Source organism: Rhea americana, unplaced genomic scaffold (genome assembly GCF_003343005.1).
Source record: "Rhea americana isolate MKP2758 unplaced genomic scaffold, rheAme1 scaffold_315, whole genome shotgun sequence".
In the NCBI taxonomy this organism is placed as follows: Eukaryota; Metazoa; Chordata; class Aves; order Rheiformes; family Rheidae; genus Rhea; species Rhea americana.
The window spans coordinates 246,773-273,597 of record NW_028186441.1 but is presented as its reverse complement, the minus strand read 5'-3'; the positions used below and the strand labels follow the sequence as shown (position 1 = coordinate 273,597).

Below are 26,825 nucleotides of genomic sequence, written 5' to 3'. Positions count from 1 at the left end.
CAGTTAGATCACGAGGATAAGCCGATGTGCTGTGAGATAGGGCTGTTAAGAGACTATTGGGAGCTTTGCTTCCAGCTGACTTATCGGCCAGATTTCAGGCGTGATAGTGGTGGAAGAGAGGAGGGGACGGCGGGAGAGCGGAGACGGTGGCCCCAGGGCAGCGAGAGCASGGGGAGGCCTGGCTCTCCCCGCTTCCTTCCTGTACTTACGGATATTTGGGGATTTGGGGAAGACGCTGTGCTGGGGGCTGGATGCTATGCTCACCGTGGGACGGTGTTGGGGTGCTGGGCAGGCTGGGGGGCAGCAGGGCTCCTTGCCCCTGCCCTGGGAGGGGACCGCTCACCCCATCCCCGCGTGCACCCAGCTCCCGCAGCACCCGGCAGGGAAATCTGCCTCCCTAACGCCTATGGATTTGTTTCCCCAGAGCGTTTCAGGATGAGCAAGCCCGGAGCATCYGCGGGGACCCTGCCGCAGGCACGCCGCCGCTGACGCCGCAGCGCTGCGCCCCCCGGGCCCCTGAGCACGTAGGTGGGACCCTGCCGGCTCACTGCTCCCTGATGCGGTGCTCTGCGGCGCGCAGGGGACAGCCGCGGCTCCACTGCCCCATGGCAGAGCTTTCCCTCCGCACCCCGACCAACCTGCATGGTGTGGGTGCCCCTGGGAGCCACGAGGACTGATCGCCGGGCCCTCCTGCACGCACCCCACCACCGCTGCACAAACATGTCTTTGGAGTGGCTGGCAGACTGGAGCTGGTCCCTGGACGGACTCCGGGATTTTATCGCCACGGGCATCCAGTCTTTCCGGGACTGCGACACCAGCGCCCTCGCCGCCGTCGCCTGCCTCCTGGTCCTGTTTGTCTGGTACTGCTACCACGTGGGGCGGGAGCAGCCCCGCGCCTATGTCACTGTGAACGCCCTGATGCAGGGCGCCGACGCCAACGGCTTGCAGAACGGGTACGTGTACTGCCACTCGCCCGAGTGCGTGCGCTGCACGCACAGCGACGGCCTTAACCAGAAACTCTACCACAACCTGCAGGAGTACGCCAAGCGCTACTCCTGGTCCGGCATGGGCAGGATCCACAAGGGCATCCGAGAGCAGGGCCGCTACCTGAACAGCCGGCCGTCCATCCAGAAGCCAGAAGTCTTCTTCTTACCGGACTTACCAACCATGCCCTATTTCTCCCGGGACGCTCAAAAACATGATGTGGAGTTACTGGAGCGCAACTTCCAGACCATCCTGTGCGAGTTTGAGACCCTCTACAAGGCTTTCTCAAACTGCAGCCTCCCGCAAGGATGGAAAATGAACAGCACGCCCAGCGGGGAGTGGTTTACCTTTTACCTGGTGAACCAGGGCATGTGCGTGCCCAGGAACTGCAGGAAATGCCCACGGACGTACCGTTTGCTCGGGAGCCTTCGTACCTGCATTGGCAACAATGTCTTTGGGAACGCTTGCATCTCCATGCTGAGCCCCGGCACCGTCATTGCGGAGCACTACGGACCCACCAACATCCGCATCCGCTGCCACCTAGGTAAGCGCCCGGCAGCCGAGAGCTGCGGGGTTGTTTCTTCCTGGGAGTCCTCCCGGGACGCTGCTGCAGCACYGGAGCTGCCCCCCAGCACTGCCCATCCAGCCGCTCCCCCTCACCTGGGTTTTGAGGTGCGCCGTTAGCGACACAGGTATTGCCGCAGCGCACAAGACCGCCACGGAAAGATGTGAGCAAAGAGCGGCGCTGCCCCTGAGGCGGCGAGGTGCTGCTTTTGTGCGAATCACTCGGTAAAGAGAGGCCCACGCGGCTCACTCCCGGGATATCCCCTCCGGCGGACCTGGTGCTCACCCGCGGCGAGCTGAGCGCTTGCCACGATGGGCTGGCGGGCRCCGCGCGGCTCCTCCGCCCCGCGGGAGCGCCCGGGATGGAAGTGCCCACGCGGCACAGATGGCCGGGATTCTGCAGCGCTGGAATAACGCCGCTAGCGCGGGGGGAGGAACCGCACGGGCCCTGCTGGCAAACACGGAGCAATTGTTCAGCCAACTCCGCTTGGGTAAACACACTCGGGCTGCGACTTGCCATTTAATTATCAGTGAGAACTGGGCTTCAGAACTAATCTAACAAGCGCTCCCGTCCTGCAGAGCAGTTGGTGATATGGGAACTACCCGTCCTAGTGCCGGGAGGGCAGCCCACCTCCAGGGACCCCGGGGCCCCCCAGGCCTCTGTTAGGCCAGCAGGGTCTGTGCTGAGCGGTTCCGGGGAGGTTCACTCACGTGGCCAAGGGCAGAACRGTTCCTGGCACGCAGAGCAGGTGAGGCAGGCTTCAGCCTTCTTCAGACGAAGACCTCCTGCCCCAGCAGCRCACAGCTGAGAGGATGCTCCTCCTCCAGGAACACGCGCGCCCCGGGGACGCTTGCAGTACGGGTCATCCCCTTGTCCTCTCCTGTTTACTCCGGTGGCCCTCCATCTGCTCTGGGGCCATTGGCAGTGCTGCCAAGACACAGTACTTTGCCCAAGGCATGCCAAAGGGCTGCTCATGGGCTCAGCAGCATCCCCACTTTGGTGCTGATGTCCCAGCTCTCCTATGTCCAAACACAGCTGCATGTACGAGACAACCAGCCCCCTGGGGCCAGCTCACTCTGAGAAGCTAGAGCGGACTTTGTTCTGGGCACCTGCCATCAGCRCAGCCAAATCCCTCTCCAGACTTTTCCCAAGCCCGCTGCCACCAGCCTTAGCACARCTGCCCTGGGTGCTTTGCTGGCTTTGCTGAACTCAGCCACCAGTTCCACTCTTCCCTTCTGAGAGACAGACATGCATCCCCGGGGAGTGCTGCTCTGGAAGGATGTGCTGTGCACTGCGAGCCGCCTCCTCCYAAGGCTTCCCTGACTGCTCAACTTGCTCCTTCCAGCTGGAGTGCCTCCAGTTGAGGCCGCTGTGCAGGGAAATCACTTTGTTTTTTCTAGACTTTGAAGCATGCATTTGAAAACCAGACCAGCCTTTAACYCTCCCAGCTGTCCTGGGCAGCTGGGAGCCCCTGCTGTACTCAGTTTTGGCTTTGGCACTTGAAATCCATTCCTGCTCACGTTTCCAGCATGTCACATGAGCCTTGACCCCTTTCTGAGCCATATCAGCATCCACAGGGTAGGCAGGCTCTGCATCAGCTCCAGCAGTCCTCAGCTCTGCATGGGTGACATTCCCGATGCGCAGGGTGGTAGGATTGGCCCTTGCCGCACTGGCCTGATTTGTACTAATATTTTAGGAAAAGATCCATTTTTTTTTCTGGGGTTGTCTTTCTTCATGGGGCCTTCACAGAGCTTCTCCACTTATGAGGCTTCTGGAATGCTCATGAATTCCTGGCCTTGCAGCTGCACGGTAGGGCAACAGCTGTTGCAGCRTCTCCGGTGGGTGACCAAGTCCCAAGGCAGACGATATGAATGATGCAAAGTCAAATGGGGAGTTTGTGGCAGAGCAGGAATTGAGCCCATTGCTCAAGTCCCAGTGCATTTTTCTGCTGATTTAGCCTTGCAGTGGGCAGTATAATTGCAGCAGTGCTGGAGAGAGATAAGAGTGCAGGCTCTCTCTGCTTCTGGCCCTGAAGCCAGAAAAATGCATCAGGAAACTAACCTCCTACATGCGCCCCATGCTTCACAGGCTCCAGGGACTTGGCAGCCGTTCCGGGTACAGAATAGCATGCCRATGATGCTCAGCGCATTGGGATACCCACAGCTACAGCACAGGGCTGCCCAGCAGCGGCCAGGCTACAGCCAGGCAGGACAGGAGGAGTGCAGGGGCAGGCTAGTGCTGAAATGCATCAACTCAGCTGGGAAAGGCTCAGGCTTTGGAGTTTGGCTTGCAAATGCAGTGGCAGCTTTGTATTTTTTTGAACCCTAGACTTTGCCATGAASTGAGTTTGGTTCAGCATCTGCTGTTCCTGCTCTCTAGAAGGAAGCAGCCCTTCTCGTCTCCACTTTGCTCTTTGGTGGCAGCAGCGTGGAGCTTGTGTGGCACTCGTGTTCGCATTTCAGGACGTGGCACTGCAAAGCACAGGTCTCTTGACAAAAGCTTGATCGTGTGAGCTGGCTGAGCAGCTGCCCATGCTGCCTCCTGCCCTGTACTGCCACAGGGCCAGCTATCAGCTGCTAAACTCAGCAGGGATGCAGGGCTTGGAGCCGGCTCAGGTGCCAGAGCGCAGGAGGGCTGGGGAAGGCTCTGCTCACTGAAGGGTTGGCCACAGGCTCCTGGTCTGCAAGCCCTGGTCAGCTCTGGGAGCACAGCACTGCCTGACTCACCTCTGTYCTCTCTCTCTTTGTACCTGAAGGCCTGAAGACTCCCAGCAACTGCGAGCTTGTGGTGGGAGGCGAACCTCAGTGCTGGGCTGAGGGCCGGTGCCTGCTCTTTGATGACTCTTTCCTGCACACTGCGTTTCATGAAGGTAAGTACAGAGTGCATGGCAGATCCTGGCTCTCAGCTTGCAGGTCCTCGCAGCTTCATCTCATACAAYGCCAGCTCCTGCAGGGCCTGGGGAGAGCAGGGAAGCAGCACACGCTGTGCACAGCCCCTTTTCCTGCCAAGATGTCTGCAGGTCCTGGAGACATTTGGATCCCTTGCAAGTTAGACTGCTGATGCCCTTGGCTTGCACCAGGGTCCAAAGTACAGGGAAGGCAGTATCCCCGTTCCTGGCACTGCAAAGACCCACACATTACTAGTGCTTCTTGCTGCTTCAGGGTAGCAGAGCTTGCCCAGTTCCCTTTGCCCAGTCGACCTCCCGGAGTCCCCTCCTCAGCCTGCCCTAAGGCTCAATTCTCTTCTAAGTCTACAATTGGATTTCAGCCTTGCAGTAGTCACAAACATTTGCCGGTCCAGCATGGGTGCCTCATGGCCCTCTCCATGCCATGACAGCAAGCACAAAAAAAGCCTCCCTCTTCCTCCACAGCTTTGCAAGGCTGCTCAGTTACTACTGCTGACAGCCACAGCATCCTCACGCTATTGCACACCACAGCAGTACTGGCTGCAGCCTGGCCCTGCTGCATTGCAACAGACCAGCCTGTGAAGTGCCAGAGAGGCTCTTTTCTCCAAAGGAGGGAGAAAAGCTTCACAGGATCCCAGAATCCAGACCCAGCAAAGGCAGACTCTGCATCACCTGTCATGCCCCAAGTACTTGCTCAGGACAGGCAGTCCCTTATGCACCTCATTTGTCTGTAGCTTTGGACTCATCTGACACCTCTCCCACCCTYTGGGTTAGATTGCAACTGGTCTGGCTTTTTCCATGAGGCTCCTTCCAGCTTCCTAGAGCTTAGATCATCCTAAACCTTTGATGGCAGCAACCTCAGGTAGATGGAATTCATGCTTYCTTGGATAAACACAGCATTGCAGGTGGGAAGAAGCAAGAACACTGGCCTGTTTTGTTGCCTCTCTCCCTCACAGCTAGAGGCTGTACTGTTTCAGCTCTCCTGGATTAACCAGCATTAGCTGCTGATGGCATAAAAGCATCAAGCAGAGGTGTTTTACGCAGGGGAACGTGTGAAGAGAGTGGGAGAACAAAAGCTGCTGCTCCCACATAGACTCTGCTATGGATTTGGGAAACTCAGTTTATTTCAGAGCTGTGGGGAYAGGGAAGGCCAGAATAGCACAGCAGAGTCAGTGCATTGCTCTGAAACAGAGCAGGAATAAAAGCTGCCTTTAAACAGCAAGACCAGYGTCATCATGCCTGCTGCCCTGAGGTGGGAAACCTTCGTGACTTGCTGCAAAAAAGCAGCAGTTGGGGGGGGGGGGGGGGGGGGGGGGGGGGGGCTGTTTACTGGGGTTGCACTGGGCAGACACGTCAGGATTTGAGCTTCCAGAGAAGGGACCTTCGTTGTCTGGCATGCACAAACAGAGCGGCTCTATGTCACACACGACTGCCCTGAGCTCCTTCAGCTCTGGCACACGTACCTGCCCTGGGGGTGTTGCAGCATCCTCACCRAATGCCTCAGCTCCCCGTTGCTCCTGGCTTCCTCAGGTGTGGTGCAGAGGCCATCCCCTGCACAGGCTCAGAGTGAGCGCAGGTCTCTGATGCGAGCGGAACAGGAGAAAATCCTAGATGCTTCATTGCTGCAAGCTGACATCTCACCAAGCTCTTGCATCCCATCCAGGTGCCCCGGAGGAGGGCCCCCGCGTGGTCTTCATGGTGGATCTGTGGCACCCCAATGTTGCAGCTGCTGAGCGCCAAGCCCTAGATTTTATCTTTGCTCCAGGACGATGAGCATACTGCCTTGATGTYGTGGGTTCGAGGGCAGTCGAATGGCCTGGCGGGCCTTGCTGACTGAGCTCCTGCCGCAGGTCCAGCTCCACACTCGGAAGCCTGCCTCGCGGAAAGCTTTCTCGCAGCACATTCAGTGTTGAGTTCCTCCTTCCTTTGGGTTCTTGTAAATGGAAATTTCCAACTTGTATTAACTCCCCATCTCTTTCTTTCCATCATTTGCTTCAGGGATTCTTTTCCAACATGACAGTGCATTATTTTCTCTCTGTGGTTAGATGCAGTACTACTCTAGTACGTGTTATGTTGCTACTGTGTTTTGCAGTGTACAGAATTAGACTAACAAAACCAAGGGTGTATGTTTGAATGTAATAATGTAGAATTTCTTGTGGTCATCAAAAGAACAACACACCAACACACACACACACACACACACACACACACAGCAAACCAGCCAAACAGCAAAGCGCTGCATTGGCCTGCCTGCGTCCGGGTTTGCAGTCACCCTGCAGACAGCCAGACGGGGCTGCTGAGGCTGCAGCAAGCTCGCTGCCGCTCTGTGCATAAAGCACGTTCAAGGCAGGGGTTGTTCAGGCTGGGGGCAAACCGAGGCAAAATTAGGGCAGTGCTCTGCCAACAGAATGCTCTTGCACYCAGGGCCAGAGGCTCTTGCTTTATCTCTAGCATGTGAGTAGTGTCACAGGGCTGTCGAGAAGGCCCCAGCACATGTCAGCCTCTGTCACTTTTGCCTGGAGAAATCATTTTGTCATACTGGATGCAGAAAACACCAAAATGTCGTTTCCCATGCTTTCCATGCAGCTGGAAGTRCCAGAGCCACAGAAAGGCAGCAAGCCCAGGAGAGCACGTGACATACACCCTATCGAGGGGACAGCTACACAGCAAGCCCTGCTCTGTAATCTGACCAAAGGCTTTATCARTTTGCCTAAATCTCCTTGCTTTATCTGCAACCTTCAATTTTCACAACTCAAGGCTGGGAAGCTCCTGCAGAGGCAGGAAAGCTTGTTTGGAAATGCGGAGTACTTTTTTTTTTAGACAAAGGACATAGAAGGAAATCTGACTGCCTTCCTTTAACTTCTTGATCTTCTCCTTCTCCTACAGCAAGARTGAGCATACAGAGAGAGGCAGCTCCAAAATACCTGACAGCCAAGGGTGGGTTTTCAAAGGTAGGGGGCATTTAATTCTGCAGCACAAGAGAAACAGTCCTCCACCTACCTCTAAGAGTCCTGCCCACCTAGCAACCACCAAGCTTTTCTCAAAGTCTGTCCCCAGCATTCAAGGTTTGTCTGGGGGGTTTTGGGTACAGAGCTACTAACTAGTTTATAACATGCTACACTTAAAGCACAGCATGTCATGGATGTTCATTGCCATACTTGCTCCTCTAGCTGGAAAGCAGCTGCGATAGGCTAGAAAACTGCAAGAGACAGCTGCCTCGTCAAGGGTCTTGGGATCATTCACTTCCCAGCACTGTGCCAGGGAGGTAATCTAGCGCAGTTCCAGTAAGATTTCTATACAGATTTTTCAGTTATTAGATTGCAAGATAAGGCAGAGATTTCAAATACGTCTGAAATATTTTTTACACCTGTCTTGTTACAAAATATCTGAAATGCATGATTTCTACACACATTGACTACTTGGAACAGAATCTGAGGAAGCAGGCTGGCTTGTTAACTGTCTTACAGTTTGGTAACATTCATACAGTGGATAAGCAAAGATAATCAATAAACAGTTGTGCTGAAAACAGAATGGGCTCTGCCTGCATGTGTAACTATTCCAGGATAAAGCAAAATACTGAAGATTTGGGTCCATCCTACCTAAGCYGACCTCAACCTGCTGAGGCCTCTGCACAACTTCCTAGTTTGCTGGTAAGGAGAAAAGTGTAGCAAAGACAGAACGTGGGGGTGGAAGAAGGGGCACACCTGGGCTGAGTCTGCAAGTGATAGAATAAGCAAGGAAATTGCTTTAAAATATCTGGCCCCATGGTGCTTCTGTCCATTTCTGCCCAAGCCCATTTCTGTCCTGACCAGTTTTAGCCTCTGTCCAGGATCTCACCAGCAGTCCATTAGCAGCCATGCTGTTAAGGAGCACAAAGAATATTTGCTTTGAATCTCCCTGTATTTATCACATCCCGTTGGGCCATACACTTCACTGCAAAGCCAACCAGCTTGCCACAAGCTGTAGATTACAGCAACATTGTCTGTGTCCAACGTTATCATCGATAACCCTGACACACTAGTCAGCAAAAGAAACAGAGCCATAGACCTGCTTGCCACACTAATTTAGCACATTATCCAGGCTCAGCAGAAGGGCCACCAGCTTGCAGGAGAGTCTTCAAAAAAAATGGTTTGGAAAATGCCTCCAGGTTCCTGCGTTGACACATCAAAGGCAGCAGRCACCTTGATCGGGGGAGCTCTAGAACAGAGGATGCTGTGCTGCTGTCGAACTGCCCAAAACCAATGCCTGACATCACCCAAAGCACGGGGCCTGTTTGGTTATGTAAAAAATTGCTCAGCATGAGSCCCCTGGCCCTCATTAGCAGCTTTCTCCTTGCATGGTCAGTCAGGACACAGCCAGAGCAGCAGCTGCTCTTCATCTTGTTATATATGAACACRACCAGTTTTTAAATATCCTTTCTACAAAATAATAGTCATTAAAGTCAAGCACCTGGAGTACTTGTGCTACCAYGAAACAATGTTCTTCTCAATACTCAAAGGACTGAAACTGGTCTTGGTGGCCAGATGTAGCACAAGAAGTAAAATAAAATGAAGCCATCACAGCAGTTCCACTCTTCACAGAAGGCATAGCAGATTGTAGCAGAGGACTTCTGAAGACAGCAGCAAAAGTATCTATTTTGTGCTTTGCTGCTGTGCCAAAACTCCCTCCTGTCTCTCTCAGGCTTTTTTTTCAACTTTTTGGTTTTTCCTCATAGAGCTCACAACCACTTCCCAAAACACCCAGCTAGGGGACAGCAGGATCTCCCTCAGGAAAGCAGAGCAGTCTGGAGCTGCCTAGCATTCCTTCTGGCAGATGGGACACTTTCTTGCCTCTTAAGCATTGCAGAGAGCCTCTGGATCTGGGATGCTGAGCAAGCCATGATTAATGCCTGCCTGGTGTCAGGAGGCAGAGTAGCACCTAACTGATCACAGGTGGGAGCCTCTTGGCCCAGTATGTCAGAGGAGCCCTGAGCACTGCAAAAGGACTAGAGCATGCAACCATCTTTTTTCCTGCCTTCTTCCATCTCCTCCCTCACCTACATGRTGCTTCTCTACTTTGCACTCCAGAAGTGAAACAACATGCAGTTTGTTCGTAACCTGGGGAAGCAGCACCTTATCTCTGTGTCCTCTTTTGCATCAATCATCACTAAGTCAGGAAGTCTCCTGGATGGTTGTAGCTCAGGCTTTTCAATGAAGTATCACATCTATGCTGCTGTTAGCCAACAGGCAACAGATGGCATTTCCCCACAGAGCAGTTCCACTCTCACTGTCCCCATTTCATGAGGACAGCATCAGCAGGCAGCAGAGCAGCACCTGGAGCCATACAGTTCTACTGCCTGCTGAAACATCTTCTCAGCTGACAGAGCTGGAAGACAAAAGGTAACCCATAACCAGCTTCCCTATGAGCAAGCAGCTGAACTCCCCCCTGGAGTCCATGGAATTCCCTGGCTAAGACCTGCAGAGGGAATCAGCAGCCACGAGAGTAGAACAAGAAGCTGCAAGGAYGGTAACTTTGCCATGTCCAACTCCTGGGGTGCCCTGCTCACAAATTCACAGCAAAGCCAGTAACACATCTACCTTTAGCTCTCTTCTTCATACAACCTTTTGTGTTCCCAAGAGATCCTGACAAACAGCTACTTTGCCAGCATGGTCTAATCAACAGGCAGTGCCTGTTCAAACTCACCAGTACAGGCACTCACTCTCAGAGAGGAGCTAACAAGCAGTATGTGTGTTGCCCAACCCCAAACCCCCACAACAGGATCAYAAACAAGAAGACCAAGCAGTAAGTGGGACTTTGGCCTTGGACAAATGAGTCTTGGGGACTCTACTTTATTTTCAGTTACAGTGATGTGTGTATATGCACCAGTAACACTCTCTGCAGCATACAGCCCTGTCAGATGGCAAGTGTCCATCTCTCAGGTCTAAGCAGCCCTCAATGCCAATCCCCACCCCAAGCTGCAGAAAGGGGACATACAGTCTGTTTACACAAAATGACAACAGCCACAAAGGAGCTATAAAGTCTCTTTCATCCCATTCGCTTAAGGAGCTCCCAGTTGCCTCTTCTGTCAACAGAGTGTAGACAAATCAAGCATTAAGAGAGCAAGGAGGTGAAACAAGGTACTCCAACAACTGTACTTGCAGAGAAGGGAGGGGAGGAAGCAGAAGGCCTAGGAGCAGGCAGGATTGTAGTGCATTCAGTTTCACAGGCAACACCATCAAGGCCCCTACGGGAGGCTAGCAGGTTACAGCACCTTTCTGCATTTGGTGGGGAGTCTGGAAAACAACAGCGTACTGCACAATCTCTGAATAGGCAAAGGAGGACAAGGATATTCCAGGTTCAGCTACAGTATAAAAACCTATTGATAACTACTATAGGAGGATTATTAGTTCTGCAGCACTTATTCTATTCCAGTTAGTCTGAGAACATGCAGGCTCCGTTAATTCAAGGTAAGGAATTACATTGTGGCAGGGGATCATTTCTGCAGATTAAGAGGTATAAATAAAGCTCAAGTCTGACCAGGGCAAGTGTAGGCACAGAACTCCAGGCAGATGTCTGACTGACATCTCTGAAAGCAACTACTGCACAGTGACCCGGCATCCTGTGTAGCTTAGAGCAAGAAAACAGTTTTACTTTAGGTCAAGGCAGGAGGCTCTGCCTACGAGGGTAGAGTAGTATGAATAGTTCTATAGTGAATGTAAACTAAGCATCCCAACATAGCAATTTTCTATCCTCAGTCTTTGGTAAGTGGTCACATCCACAATACTCTGCGTTAGCACAAAACGTGCTGCAGGCACAGGGCAGTAAGAGTGCTCCTTCACCAAGGCAAGGCAGAATGGAGACCCCATAGACTTAGCACAGAGCCTAAAGCCTCCACCAGAATAAATGGGTTTRAGATTTTGCTTACTGGAGATGAACTGACTTTTAGCGCATGCTGAGGCAGGTTGCCTCAGTGCATCAGTTCAAAGCAGGTTCACTCCATGCTTCAGCAGCTTTTGCTTGGCCTTGCTTGGTAAGCTGAACGCGCTGTCGTGAGGGTTGGGAACACCCGAGTTGCGGAGTGGAGTGCCCAGCTGCTGGAARTAGGTCTCCTGGACAGGATTCCGGCAGGCGTATATGGCAGTGGAGGCATTCCTAGCAGAGCAGGAAAGAGAGCAATAGTCTTTCAGCAAGAACAGCAAGAACTTCCTTTGTGCAAGATCCACTTCTACTTACAGGACATACTGACTACCAGCCCAGGGGCTGGGCATTGGGATCTTTGTGGCACTGGTATCTGAACTAGCTAGGGGGACTTTTAAGACTGTTTCAGTAGAAGAAAGATACATAGAGTTAAAATGGGCAGCAAAACTATGTAATGTATTGCCAGAAAGCCTGGCAGAGCAGTCCAGTACCTCAAGATATGCAAATATTCATCATGTGTAACATCCCTCTTTTCCCAGAGGAGGTATACTCTCTGCTGCTGTCCATAAGCAATTCCCTGCACAGCACCCTTGCAGCAAAAACCATATGAAGTTATTTAGTCTCATGTGTAATGAATCTAAGACACTACTGAGATATTGTAACCAAGATGCCTGAAGTCACTGATTAAAAACCACCACTCACTATTTACCTCTGAGAGGACTGGGAGGGAACAAAGCAAAGGACCATGTATTTCTCTTTGACAGAGGAAAGCAGCAACTGGTATGTTTGCTGACAACCCTCTGTGACAACTCTTCATAAAATAAAGCAGTTTTAGTCATCTTGCTACTCAGTCTGATTCCCACGTGACACTGCTTTTTTGGGGGCAATACAGAGTATGCCAGCTTACCCAGCACTGAATTTAAAGAGCCAGTCAATCTAATGCTAAACATGGAGTTCTCCAGCATTAAAGCGTATGATTCACATTCCCTTGGCAAGTAGAGTCAGAGAAGTAAAATGGATTAATTTCCAGAATCACCTTTATCTCATCACACAGTGGGCAAACAAGCATGACCAGGCAAGCAGAATCTCTGAGCACACACAACATAACCATCTTGGTGGAGATCAGTTACAGAAACAGGGTGGGTGCTATAGCACAAGATCAACTTCAGCTGCTGCTGTGTGGAAAGGCTCTGACTGTGATAAGACCATCTTGCTTGGCGCAATACAATTGAGTTTGCCACGCACATTACAGTGTGTTTCCAACCCAACAAGCCGTGCAAGAAAACAAAATCTAGGTTGCCAATTCTAGGCGCCTTTGGCTCCCAGCCGAGACACAAATTTATTAGGAACAGCTATATTTAAAACTGCATCTTAGAACCTTATGGTGCCAGGAACTGGCAACATTCTAACATTATATCTTAATCCAAACCCTCKGCACAACTCAGCTGTGCCTTCAACTCATTTGTGTGGGTGTCATTSTAGCTTTGCAACATCCATATCAACCTAAAGGAAGTATATCAAGCAGYCTACATCTAAAGAGCAAAGTTCAGGGAAAAAGGTGATATGGCTGGCCTTTGGAAAGAGACAGTGATGTGATTACAGCACACGCTAAATCTCATCAAGACTTAGAAAAGGGGTTGCCTCATCCTGCCTATTCTGTGTGCTATACAACACTATTGTGCCTGGAAGAGAGGGGAAGTTATAAACAGATCTTACCTAATTATCATTTCTGAAACATCTGGAAAGTGACTGAAGTCAGAGTGGATCAGCGTAGCAGCTCTCAGGAAGTGCCGATCCATAGGGCCAGGTGTATGAGGCAGGTTAGCTGCACAACGGGAATAAAGGGGATGAGTTAAAAGCTCACTGTAAAGCAGTCTGCTTCCATTTATTGATGAGCAAAGGGTTCTGGACTGCAGACATTCAGGAACTGTGGGAGAACAGAGATGAGGTGATACCTTAAGTCCCAGTGTGATGTCAATGAAATTTGTCAATGGCTCAGATTTTGCTCAGCCATGCACAAACAAAAAGCTTGGTGTACTTTTCCCCATGTGCACATAGATCAGAGGGGTGACAAGGAAGGCCTAAGACATGGGTTACCGAGAATCACTGAGGGTTCTCTCTCTTTCCCTAAAGCGATTCTTCTAAGCTGGAGAGTGCCAGGATACTGCGTGTGAGGCTGCCAGAAAAAGGGAAGCATTAGAATGAACTGGAGCAACATGTGTATGCGGCTTTCTGCATGTTTATGGTCTACCCATCAATCTAAGATAGCATTCTCCAAATTGCTGGCTACAATCTGCTCCCRGTTCCTGCTTCCTGTAGCCAGAAATGACTGGCAAATACTTCGTTGCATTGAGGGACAAAAGGCATTACCATTAGGGAAGAATGAAGTGTGGGGAGAAGGGAGGCCAGGGCTGAAGTGGATTTCAAGTCCTGTTGTCCTGTCCTTGGATGAAGCAGCTAGCAGAACCCCAAGCAACATGTTTCCTAATGAAGGGCCAGTGGCAGCRGCCCAGCCTCCATCTCCCAACAGCCTCTGGCTCTGATCCAAATCACAGCTGTGATCAACCAGCCTTGAGCAGATTACAAACTCGCACAGGACAAATCTTTCTCAACGGGGTCTTGTATCCAGGCCACTTCGTAAGGATAAGTTATACTAACTTAGCAAGCAATGTTTTGGAGAAATTGTGTGAAACATGAGAAAAGGTAGCAATAAACCCTGTTCTCCTATCAAATTCTGAAAACTGACTGCTCTTCTGGAAGACTTACCTGTGAGTACATTCTGAATGCTGTCATAGTGAGTGAAACTGTAGGTTGTCTTGGTGGAAGAAGAGTCTTTGGGCAAAGTCTCCCTCAGATGAACCTCAAGGCCATTTAGAGAAGCCAGACTGCTATGGTACTGGAGACAGGGCAAAAAAAAAGGCAAGTGTTACAGCAGACACTCATGCTGTACATAGCAGACACTTTTAGGGAGGTATCGGAAAGAGCTCTCGTGACTGACAGCAGGGCTAGACCTTTTCACACTCAGCTGCTGCTGCCCAGAGTTCCACCCAGGAACTGCTGGGTAACTTGGGCAAAGAGGAAAGCACACAAGTCAGTATGACAGGGATTCAGAAAAGGTGATAAAGCCTGAAAATAAGCCATTAAACCATGTGATGCCATTAATTAGAGGGGAATCCAAGACTCCATTAATTCACCACCAAATATTACTCTCTAGGGCTCATTTTCACATCCTGCTCTCCATGACTTTCAGTGGTAGCATGGAATATTCTTTTGTTTTCTGACTTAGCAGAAACCAGTTGCTATTATACGAGAAAGACAGTACAACATAGGGTGAAGTTTTATAGACTTGGACTGGATTTAACAGCCTGCAGTGTTTCATGTAGCACCCTCTCAATACAAGAGTAGATCTCCTTTTGGCTTCCAGCACCTAAGAAAGAAAAATGTGCTTTCTGCCTCCTTTCTGAATTTCCAGCTAGCTCCAGTCTGCAGCCCAAGCACTGGGACATCATCACAGGACAAGTGGAACGGTGTCATCTGTGCACTAATGAYAGGTCCAGCAGGGACCAGATGGAGGCCTAAACAACGTATTACCAAAACAAYGCAATAATGTAAAAGCCGAACTACTTTATTGACTAGACTTTTAGCAATACAGCCATCCTGGCCTTGTTAAAGCCTACTGCATCTCCAAGTGAGTTTCTAAAACTGTGCACAGACTATTCTGCTGATACTAAAGAATATACTGTTTCATACAGCTTTCAACAGGTAGGATTGCTGCCCTGAGCCACAACAGGAAACCATACCCCTTTACTRCTAAAAAGGAATGTGCAGAGGGGATGGACCACCTGGCCAGAGCAGGGATGAGAATTCCAGCTTGCAAGCTGCAACCTGCCTCCTGTCAAGTGCTAGAAGATTAATTCTGTAATCCCCAAGCCTGTCCATGTTCTTTCCTCAGCCACAGAGAGGATCAAGCCTTCATTCAACACACTGGCATTGCCTACCCTACCCTTGACCCTGCTGGTCACAGAACAGATTTTCTTTTCTGTGCAATGTAATGAAGGTATAAGACCTGAAGACATGCACAAACTGAGTCTGAAAGCATTTCTGCTCTGTAGTGAGAGTCTGTATTAGAAGCTGCTTTCCCAGTGGGATGATCTGTACTTCCTGCTGTTCTTAGCTGCACAAGTAGCATATTTTACCCTTCTTTGGTGTCATTCAGGGGCCTTAAAGCATTCAACAAACATTAATTATAACTGAGCTTTGACATCCCTGAGAGCTAAGGGTCATTTTTAATCTAGAGATAAACAAAAGAACAGACAAGTTGAGGCTATGCCTCAAATCCACCGTGACGCTAGTAGCAGCACCTGGAAGTTACCAGCTCTGCCTTCTAGAATGAAACACTTCTCCCTCCTGGAATGGCGGAATATACAGCACATTTCTGCTAGGAAAGAACAAATACCTGCACCTAGGGGAAGAACAGGATCAAAGGAATGCAGTCAAGGTCAAAATTAAAGCTGTGTAARAGTAAAATTTTGCTAAAATGAGATCAAAAGCAAAATTATGTATAATGGAAGACAGTACATTTGGAAAAACTTAAGCCTGAATGGAACAGGATTTTGTGAAAACTAGGGCAATATATATAGGAAAATTGACTGTATTTTTGCTCTACCAAAAGAAGTACAGTGTACCAGTGTTATGTAGTGGATCTTAAGGCTTAACGATTTGAATGACACACTCAGCCAGAATGGGCCCATCCTGCCTAGAGGTGGCTTTGCTTAGRTTTTTGATGGGAGGGGATGTGCAATGTGTGCCTGTAACCAGCGAAGAGATAACATGAAATAAAAACGGGCATTCCACACACTAGCTGTATCCTTCAGATGTTCCTTCTCAATGGCAAATCAGATATAACTCATGAGGCAAAGCACACACTGGTTTCCAGACACAAGATTACTGACAGGCAGGGGAGGGCCTGGCATCTCCAGCAGGCTTTGCATCCATGTAGGTTGTTGGGAAACACAGCTGCAGTACTAGCCTACCACTAACTACCTTTGGTTGTGGAGGCACAATCAAAAAAACCCAGAGAAGTTGAGGGTATATGTAAAATAAAAATGACCAGCAAAGTTCTCAAGAATGTCATTTCCCACATACATGCACCCCCCCCCTTCCCTCCCTCAGCAGAGAAGAGTTAAAGACTGGGAGCCAGCATGTGCCAGTCTATTTAAAATGGGCAGAAAAGGAGACAGAGCCACCTCTGGCACAGAAGACTAAAGCTGCACTTTCTGGCTGGCCTCTGCTGATTTTGCAGCAGTCCTCACGTGCGGCACTGAGGTGGCATCCCCCTGTTTACAGGGGGTCACCAGCACCCGCTCTGAGTCCTGTGCAGCTCAGAACAAAAAAGAGTAACCTTGAGGCTTTACTAATGTTGGGAGGTAGCATTAGTCTGAGCTTTCCTCCACTTCCAGTCTGACAGTTAAAGAAATGAGGTTGTTCCTATGGCAACTGGCATATCAAACAGGCCTCTGCAGCTTTGACTCAGCTCCCTGGTTGAGGGAGAGGCAGAGGCCAGGCGTCAGCTCTGCAGACTAATACTTCACAGGGAAATGCTGGGAGCTGGTATGTCCTTCCCCCACACTTGTGAACGGTTCATTAACCACATCTCACCGTTTGGCAGGGAAGCCTGCATAAGAAACAAACCAGCAGCAGAGTCATTTTGGGTTGTCCCGGTGCATCACCTGTATGAAGTACCCAACTGGCACCCTTTGCTCCTAACACAGGTTTCCCTGAAGAGAGTACCACCAAGGAGCAGCAGGCTAAGGATTCAGACAGCCAGACATTCATTTAGAAAGGAAACACTTCTGCAACTTGCTGCCAGACACACTTCTCACGGATGCTTCCAGAGTGAGAAGCTGTGACATACAAAGGGGAGGTTAAACAACACAGAGCAAACCTTGTTTTCTGAATGCCACTATAAAACTTACAGGGTTTCCCTACAAATCCCCAATACAACACAATCTTTTGGCTGCCTGTGGGGCTGTCTCAGGGTCGTATCAACACATTCTGCTCAAGAGTGTTGTACTAGCACTAACGGACAATAAAAGGCTGTGGGAGTTATTTATAATAATGCTCTCGCCTCTCAGGCTTGCTGCCTTGTGTTTGCTAAAAACCTCCAGTATGTCTTTGGTTGCAGTGGACACTCCCAAACCAAATGGCCTTGCCTTTCACACCACAAAGCGGGCAAGGAAAGAGATGGGAACAGATTCAATGCTCACTTTTCAGTTTTAACCCCTGTTCCATACCACCACCACAAGACAAGCAGCAGAGAAAATATCTGCAGATTTGGAAGGTCTTCCTGCTTACCACATCTGCAATGGCGCTCTGGTCATCTTTGACGTGATCCTCAGCCAGCAGGGAGAGCACTAGTCCCTTAATGCAGTGAACATACAAGCTCATTTTAACTGGTTTGCACTGTTTGCCTGAATCGACACCACCCTGAGCCCCCAGGCTGTCCACCTGAAAAGGTGAGCCACTCTCCCCACCGCTGGGACAGCCTGTGTTCTCTGCTGGGTCAGCGGGCAGACTCTCCTGGACGTCTGTGGCAGGCAGCAAACTCCTGCTTTTGTGCTCTGGCTGTACAGCAGTGGTCAGACGATCCAAACCCCAGACATCACTACCAGTTACACCACTGCTTTTTCCAAGGATACTGTTCCGCCTGACAGTCCCTTGCTTGTCTTGTTCACTTGCCTTCCTTTTGCTTAGTTCTTGAACAGGAGAGCAAACAGATGTACTGCCATTGGCCACAGGACACCTTTGGAAACTGTGCTGCTTAACAGCAAAGTCCACAACAGATTTCCCCATGCTCTGACGCTCCTGCTCCTGGACATAAGGGTTTGGGAAGAAAAAGCCTTCCAGAGATGGACCTGTAGTCTGAGCATAATCAGCAGTATGGAGTTYGGAAGTGCTTGGCAGCTCTTCCAGATGTGTCTCTGATGAGACACTTAGCTCTGGGCTTTTGCTCTCTGGGCTGTCCAGTTCTGCAGCTGGAGAATTCTTTGCACTGGCTTCGGGTTCAGGGAAGCCCTTCAAAGGACCTGTGTTTGCAAGGCTGCCTGTCTGTAGAGCATCTTCTGGTGCAGCTGTGCTTGAAGCCTGCTCAAGGGACTCGTGTACAGAGGTACTGTTCAGGTCTTGGTTTTCAGGAACCTCTGTTGATTCTGAAACCACTTGAAGGCAGAGAGTGTCCTTTTCTCCTCTTGGACTTGCTGGGGACATGGATGACCTAGAAGGAGAGAAAAATTGATTAATCTACTGATTAGCACCTGTTTGGGGTTACTAATAACACTACCAACCTATTCTCTGCTAGAAAGCACATTTACCTCACCAAAGAATAGGTTAAGCTCTGATGCAGGCAAAAAGCATAGGCCTCATACATTGCAGATCCTGGGAATGTTGCTCCCTTAGAGGAGCAAGGGTTTTAAACAGAGCACGATGAACTGAGAAACAATGGAACATCCTAGTTGGTCTTGAGAAACAATTTTGCTTTAGGTTGCTTCACAACAGTAGATATCACAAATTTTGTCCAGCCTGAAAGGCCTCACACAGCTTTAACAGCCAGGTGATAGAGTTTGARTAAGTGTCAGAGCAAACAATTAACAATGGCTAGTGAGGACACGCTGCCACATTTTAGGTCACTTGCGGCAAAAACCGCTTCATGCCTCAAATTAATTCCCTACCTACTCATCCACTCCACTGGAAAGTCTCGGAGCACTGAGACCTCATCTTCTGTTAGGAAAACTGGGATGATACGAACTCCCTGTGGCAATGGAGAATCTGCAAGAGCAATGGAGGTTGGAGGAATTAAATTAACATGTCCCAGCATAACGAACAGAAGCCAATCTCCATCAGCACAAAGGCTTCAGCAGGAAGAAAAGGCATGCTCTCATCTTGTATCCTGGGTCATCCTGGGAACTGGCAAAATCTGACTAGGTAGCATTTTCCCATCCACTTAACACCTGACACAGTTAAACTTTTCCTTAGTTTTTTTCCTGACTATCCTGGCAGCATATCTATAAACTGATGCTAAAAAATGGTAGGGGAAGATTTGGACTGAAAGCACCAGTCATTCTACCCTCATGGTGCCATCAGTGGTCAAGTAGCAACTGGGGAACTGGAGTTAAAATAGGTTTGCTAGTAATCTGCAGAACTCACGATTAAGCCCAAAAGAGCAACTTCCTTTGCTTAGCTGAAGGAACTAGGTCTGGCTACACAACACTGTCTGGCACTCCAGCCAGAAGCCCCAATACCCTCAGCAATATATTTTCGCATTCAGCAAGAACTTCAACATGAATCCCCCCCAAAAACAACTCATGCTCTCACTGCAGAGAGAATTCAGCCCCAGAGGGTTGCCCATACACTTGCACTTGGCAATCAGTACTCTGCAGCTGGATGCTCACCAGGCTCCCGCTGCTCCTCATCTCCAGGCTCACTCTGAAAGAAAAGCCAAGAATCAGCTTTGCAGCATGACTCAACACTTGCCCCCAGTGCAATCGCGATACCTCCTCCAGCCTATGCAGAGAACAACAGGAGTTCTCCCTGTGACTACCAGAGAACACCAGACCAAAGAGCAAATGCTGTGATCAGTTTACTGTGCTGTGTAATGATTTGTTCCTTATGCAGCCTTCAGATTCAAGGGGACTTCCCAAGAACTCAATACAGCTCAGATCAAGGAGAAATAGCACAGTCTACCATTACTACTTACTCATGGCACAGAAGCTTTGTCCATTCTCTCAACCATAGTCAAGGCAGAGGCTTTACTCATGTCTAGATCTTGACAGATTTTTTGTAGATCTCAAATCATGTAAATGCTTAATTTTTAACGGAAACGAAAACTGATCCATTTGTCACTTTTTAGATATTCTTTATGAATATTTAGTACTAAATACCCAAATCTGAGTAAAAGGCTAATCAAACATCACACAGAGAAGAATTCCTGAATTCAACAGCTGAAGAACTAGAAAAAAGCGAATTCCTAGTACAGAAGTCTTGAAATCTTACTAAAAGCTTTTATGAGCTGAGATTGAGTATCAGTATCAGTATTTGTTCTTCCCAGTAACTGCACATGTAAGATGTATGCATGAATTGCTCCCAGACTGTGCCTGCACACTGTGTATCTACATGTAGTGAATTTRTTTTGCAGCATACCTGCCCTGAAGATTCATTGCCCTGGAGGAGAACTTTGGCAGTAAGAGAAGGTGGCAGCTGGGTGCTCACAATCCTAAAAGAACAAAATAAAGTCATTCATGAGCAGAGTGTCATTTTCTCAAGTTCAGCTGTAGACTAGCATCACTCAGAGCATCAGGAGAGGCATAGTGAACACTAGTGCTCAAATCAGACAGCTAGAAGCACTCTGAGCAAAACCAGTTGTGTTGCCATTTCAGAGCCAGGTAATCTCTGGGGGAGTCCCTGAGGTTCTATCAAATACATCTCTCTGGGGTGGGTTAAACACTGCAAGGGTTGAAGGGCCAAGYTCAGATGTGGGGTGTAACTAACACATCTCCACACAACAAGAACATGTGCTGGATGACCTTTAAGATTTCTGTATTTTTTTTTGTCTGTTGGTTTGTTTGGTTTTTTTTAGGTCAGTTCCAATCCAAACTTGGGAAAGGCAGAACTGCCTGGTGGTATTTAATTTTGGGCAACAAATCTCGTTTTGCTGAGTCAAGGAACCATGACCTAAGATATATCAATCCATACAGCAACAGGCTTTCTGCCACTCCCTGCAGAGCTGTGAGCAGTGGAGAAGGTTTAGGAAGAGCAGCACTTGCTGTACTGCAAGATAAGCTCTTTGTACAGACTTGCAAATGAGTTCTTGATCTTTCCATTTACATCCTGTTGAGATCCACATTCTGTAGACTTTCTGAAAGACTTTAAAGAAGGAAAAGTTCAACTCCAATACAAAGCTCTTTGCAGTGTTTTAGTAAGGTTCAGAGCTCAGTGAAGTCTAATGATATTTCATGAAAAAATCTTTACTAGGCARAACAGCAATACAATAAGACATATATTGGTGATGAGCACTGGCACATGACAAGAATCAATTCTCCAGTCAGATATTCATTTCCATTGCAACAAGCAGCCAGGGTTACAAATGCTAGCGACTTGTGCTCTGGGTCCTGCTTGCAAGCTTAAGATCATTCCCTCAAAAATGCCTGGCCTATTTCCGTCAGATSTGGAAATATGCATACATCGTGGCATCTCTCCAGTGCTCATGAAGGGTTTTGCAGCACAGTCTATGTAACCTTTTAACAGTAACAAAAGGAAAAAGGTGCTTGAATGCTACTGCCAAGAAATTCTCAAAATCTCCCATCTCTTGCCTTTCAAAGACACCTTTGAGGCTCTCTTTGCTGTGGTTCAATGCCGTATGTGCAGCATCCTCAGCTGTCTATGATCTCTCTTTGTGTTGAACAAAGTCAGCATTTCTTGTGGGAAATTCTGGTTCCTTCTTCTACATCATTTCTGCTAGCATTGATAGTGGTCCTGGCCAGCAAGTCAGTCAAAAATATATACATACATATACCCCCATGCACTGAATTTGGAAGACAGCAAAAAAAAAAAAAAAAACTAAGAAGAGTAATGTTTACACATCTTATCCTGATCTGTACATCTGTACAGGGCTTTTACAGCAGCATTTTGTAGATCCCAGCATTTGGAAAGCTCTGCACCTTAGAGACACGCCATCCCCTAAAAAGGGCAAAAACACTTGCCAACACCAGTATGCTTRTATTTTCCAGGTCACAATCCAGGAATGATCCCTACTCTGGGGAACCTAAGGTAAAATGTGAAAGGTGTCTAAAATACTAGAATATGCCAGAACCAGGTCACTGGAATCTTTTCTCAGCTATGTTACTACTGACTTCAACACTGGCACATCAGAAGTTCAGAAGCCAATCTTTCTGTTAAGTACCTTTCAACCTTTCAAGAAAAGTAAAGTTTGTGCATGAATAATGTGCTCATGCAGACATTAAATTTACTTTTCTTGGTGACTTTCACCTAAAAGGGCTAAGAAGTTAAGTCTTCATGTCCCATTGAATACCAAAGACAGTAGCATACCTACTAAAACCTAAATCTTAACTTTCTTCATGCTTCGGTTTCTCCTGCTGATAAACAGAGTTAACAATTTACCACCTTTGAAATACACCAGCAGACAGGGTTTACACTGTCTGAAGCATTAATGTTCCTGTCAGTTACGAACAGCAGCCTTGCATGTACAGCAAATGCCCTTGCTCTGTTCTCTGGATGCACTCTGGGATCATGGCCCTAAGAGGGGGTAGCATCAACACGCAGGTTAACCCTTTGGGTAATGTCCTGTTACTTACAAGCCTTTGTAGAGAATGCAGCCTGCCAAGATGTGGGGAGACCGCTGGCAAGTTTGTAAGATGAGAGCTGCTTTCAGTAAAAGCAAGGGATCCACCTGGATGGGGAGAAACAGAAGAAGCTAAGCCAGAAAATCCTGGAAAGTGCTCAAAGCAGCAAATAAAAAACAAAAACACTAGCACTAAGGCAGGCCTAGAGCTAGGTGCAACAGAGGACAGACTTTTACCTTGGTTTTGTCCAGATTCCAAAGAGAATTAAAAATCTTGTGGAGGTCACCAGTGTTTTTTTGGATATGTTCAATATACTTGTCCCACTGCTTGCTCAGTTCCTCCTGAGAAAGTGCCTGTGGACAAGGAAAATCCATATGGCTGTGACTCCACCGGCCCCAATGCATTCAAGATGATTAGATGCAATTAATCTGGGACAGTAATTGTAAGTGGCAACTCTTATGAGGATAAGGAGAAAGTAGACACAGAAGAGCTTTAGACTGAACATCTGGGAAACATGTCTGTTATGGGATATGTCACCTGAAGGATGGACCAGGAAACTTCATCACTTGAGACTGAGAACAGCAGCACAGGAGGCAGATAAAAAATGACCATGCTGCCTCAGTGAAACAGRAGGACGGGCCTGCTCCCAGTTCTTTGATACACAAGCTTGCTCTGTCTACACAGACAGATCTGTGTATCTGTCTTGCAATAGGAAGACAGTGCAAGGGAACAAGCCAGCATGTCTGTGCCTGGACTGAGCTTGGCCAGTATGGGCAGCGTCCAAGAACTCTTCTTAGCCAGAAACGTCACAATTCTTGATCTTTAATTACCGTGTAAGCATGGTGCACAGGTCCATTGTAAAACCTGAAGAGGCTGATCAGCTGCTCCAGAAATCGTCTACAGCTGACATCAGGAAGTTCAACAGAACAGCCCAGAACCTTTAATACAGAAAGCCATGAATGAAGAACGTTTACTGACACTACCCAGGGACAGCGGTGAGAACAACTCTTACTGCTCTCAAATTGAGTATTTAAGATATACAAACAGTTCTATGGTAGGCAAACGTCCCACACATTCACAATCTGACAAAAAAGCAAATTCAAAAATAYCCACAGAAGAGCTTTGGCACAAATAGGAGAAATAAATGATATTGGAAATCCAGAGTTTTAAATACACTCCCTTCCCATCACAGATGTTAGAGACATAGCTCAGTGCTCTAGTAGTTAAGAACATTTTCCTGAAAGTAAGTATTCAAATTCATCTGTTATTTACAGAGATCAAGATGCTTCATTTAGCTTTTGAGCTGCCAAGGAAGAAACAGAAGTGCAAGAGCCTTCTGTTTCTGAGAGCTAAATGAGTCCAAACAGCACCGCCTATGAAATAGGTCTGACTGTTCTTAGTCTAGTTTCCAGGGGTTGGTTTGGGGCATTTTTATCAAGACTGTGCATATTGGTCTTARTATACTAAGTGTCTGCTAATACTAATAAAGGTCTGCAGCAGAGAATACTGAGGGTTAGTGGGGAAGAGCAATCAGGCTACCGAATTGGAGCTYGAGTCCTTATTTTAAACTTTAGTACACAGACTTCTGTTTCCAGCCATCGCCAGTAGCCCACAGAGACATGAGTTATGTAGCTCTCAACTGTTTATAGCCATTGCCAGGCATATCTTAAGAAAACATGTTTGGTGTGGACTCACAAATGAGGAACGCCAAGCTTTTTTTTCCACAGAACAGCTGAAGTAATTGCCACTACACATGCTTGWACACTGTGGTAAACAAAATTTAAGTTACCTTGCAATGAAAAGTTGTGCATTGCAAGTTCACACCCTAGCTCTCCCCAGGTCTATCTGTGTGCAGGCCCATACCCTGAAAAAAAAAGCCCTCTTAGTTTGATAGTATAGTTGATACTTTCTCATTGTTTTAGCTCTTTGATTGCCCCKAGACCTCTTAAACTCACCCACAGATAGTCTCCATCCACTACAACTGCAAACTTAAGCTTTCTCAGMCGAATAAGACTGGGAGGAACTCCAGAAATTTCAGTCATACAATGTACCACTCCTGCAATCTGTCCRCACAGCAGTTCCTGCTGGTCAGGAAGAGTCTGTTGAAGAAGGCAGGGGAAAACTACTTATTTTCTTTTGAAAAGACTTGAAAAAAAAATCACCACTGCATTCAGTTAAAAATGGATTATGAATTCATTTCAATTATAAACCAAATGCAGCAGCACCAGAAAATTTGTGTGGAAAAAATAACTAGACTGCTTTTTCCAGGCTGCACAAGGGCCTAGAGCTCATCTAGAAGCACTCTGTCATCCCTACAGTGTACTTGTTCACAACATGAAACAGAACTGGACACTGCTAGATGATTCCACTGACAGGAATTCACAACTGAGGGAGCAGAGCATTAACAAGAGAAAGTGCAACACAACCGTGTCCAGCATCAGAAAACAGAGGACTCAGTGCACCCTGTGTGGTGGAGCATCATTCYACCTAGTTCTCTCTAGTTGCATGGTTTTCTTAAAGCTTTTATAAATACTGAATGCAAATTTATCCAAAGCACAATCTGGAATTACCACTATTCCTTAAACAGAAATATCAATACATACAGGCAACACAGGCACTGCTTTACAGGCAGCAAAAGAAAAGCAGACGTTACCTGAGAAGGATAAAAATAACAAATGCCAGCACTTGTAGGATCTCCCTCTTCCTTAACCTTTGAACCATCATAAAGGAAAAAGTAATTCCACCTACAAAAGCAAAACATTGGCAGAAATAATCGCGTATCTGAAAGCTATTACACTTCTACCTCTTATTATTTCAGGTAAAACAATACAAAAATATAAATCAGAGACATTGTTCCTACATAACCATATCCTCTGACTTTAGACATGAAAGAGGTTTCAAAAGGGCCCCATGCTAAAAAACGCGGCCACTTTTGTGGGTTTAAAACAGACCCTATAAACCCACAACTAAGAAAAGAGGAAGAATATATGGATTTGTAAAATATTCTCCTATCTCGAGAGCACGGAATAATTAGGTGTTAATCATGYGTAGTCCAAAGAGTTCCCAAAACCTGCTGCTTTTTATTTAAATKTTAACCATGTCTGATAGGCCACAAAAAGTGCAAAATGGGAGCTCCTGTCTGAAGGCAGCCTGTTTCATAATAGTATTCAGCTCATACCTTCAAGGGTGTACTCAATAATTCCTTTTTCACTCCTACTAGTAAGTAGCTAGTTACATTCAAAARCTTTGCATACAAGAGCCTTCCTGCAAAAATAGAAGTCTAGGAAAAAAAAAACACACACAATTCAAAAGGTGAAGCTAAAGAACACAAGTTATTCCCCAGCCAAGAAAAAAGACTAAATTTGGGCTTAGACTATGCCTCCTCACTTCTCGAATGAGTCACTAAAGAGAAAGTTATTAAGATGCTGCTTTAGCTTCCAGGAGGTCTGAATTCCCTTCCCGGTTTGCCAGACTCCGGGGAAAGCACACGGCTCCTTCCTCACGCTGCCTCAGTTCTCCATCTGTAGGTAGGGAAAATAAATACTGCTCTGCCAGACGGAGATGAGTGTTTATGGGACAGTAACACTCTAGCGTAACAGCTCCACCGAGCCAGGCGCTGCGGCCGCCCGCAGACCCGCCGCGGGGGGAGCGAGGGGAGGGGCGCGGCGCTGCAGGCGGCCCCGGCGGCCGCCCCAGCCCCAGCCCCAGCCCCAGCGCGGAGCTCACCACGGCGCGGGGCCGGGCCCGGGCGCGGCGGGGCTGCCCATCGACGGACTCGGGGCCGCGCGCTCGGCTCGGCCTCCCACGGGACGCCCAGCGGCGCGGGGAGGGGAAGCGGCCCCGCCGCCCCCGGCCCGGCTCGGCTCGGCCCGGCTCGGCCTGGCCCGGCCTGGCTCGGCCCGGCTCGGCCGCTCCCGCCGCAGCAGCACGTGACCGCCCTCGCTCTACCGCGGCCGGCCGGGAACAACGCGCTCCCTTCGGAGGCACGTGACCGACCTGTCACTACGGCGGCCGTGCGGGGACACGCAGCCGCGGCGGCGCGCTGGGTTCAGGGCCACGTGACCGCGCCGAGCTCAACGGAGGCCGTGCGGGGACACGCCGCCTCGGCGCCGGGCGCCGC

General features: G+C 48.6%; 2 protein-coding genes across 3 annotated transcripts; one reads left to right on the top strand and one right to left on the bottom strand.

Moving 5' to 3' along the window:
• The first annotated feature begins 426 nt into the window (after nt 1-426).
• ASPHD2 (aspartate beta-hydroxylase domain containing 2) lies at nt 427-7,979 on the top strand. The gene is made up of 3 exons (XM_085310294.1): nt 427-1,528; nt 4,305-4,418; nt 6,118-7,979. The coding sequence occupies exons 1-3, from the start codon at nt 643-645 to the stop codon at nt 6,225-6,227; spliced, it is 1,110 nt and encodes a 369-aa protein (XP_085166420.1). The 5' UTR covers nt 427-642; the 3' UTR covers nt 6,228-7,979.
• A 2,267-nt stretch (nt 7,980-10,246) lies between these two features.
• On the bottom strand, nt 10,247-26,685 carry HPS4 (HPS4 biogenesis of lysosomal organelles complex 3 subunit 2). 2 transcript variants are annotated; one of them, XM_085310292.1, is made up of 13 exons: nt 26,432-26,685; nt 25,359-25,449; nt 24,661-24,804; nt 23,536-23,643; nt 22,942-23,058; nt 22,718-22,812; nt 20,547-20,619; nt 19,799-19,832; nt 19,079-19,175; nt 17,706-18,624; nt 14,118-14,247; nt 13,068-13,176; nt 10,247-11,585 (listed from the first exon to the last, which is right to left on the bottom strand). In XM_085310292.1, exons 1-13 carry the CDS (start codon nt 26,470-26,472, stop codon nt 11,414-11,416), a joined length of 2,130 nt encoding a protein of 709 aa, XP_085166418.1. In that variant the 5' UTR covers nt 26,473-26,685; the 3' UTR covers nt 10,247-11,413. The 2 variants fall into 2 exon arrangements, with proteins under 2 accessions (XP_085166418.1, XP_085166419.1); XM_085310293.1 differs by lacking the exon at nt 26,432-26,685 and adding an exon at nt 25,884-26,332.
• Nucleotides 26,686-26,825: the final 140 nt, after the last annotated feature.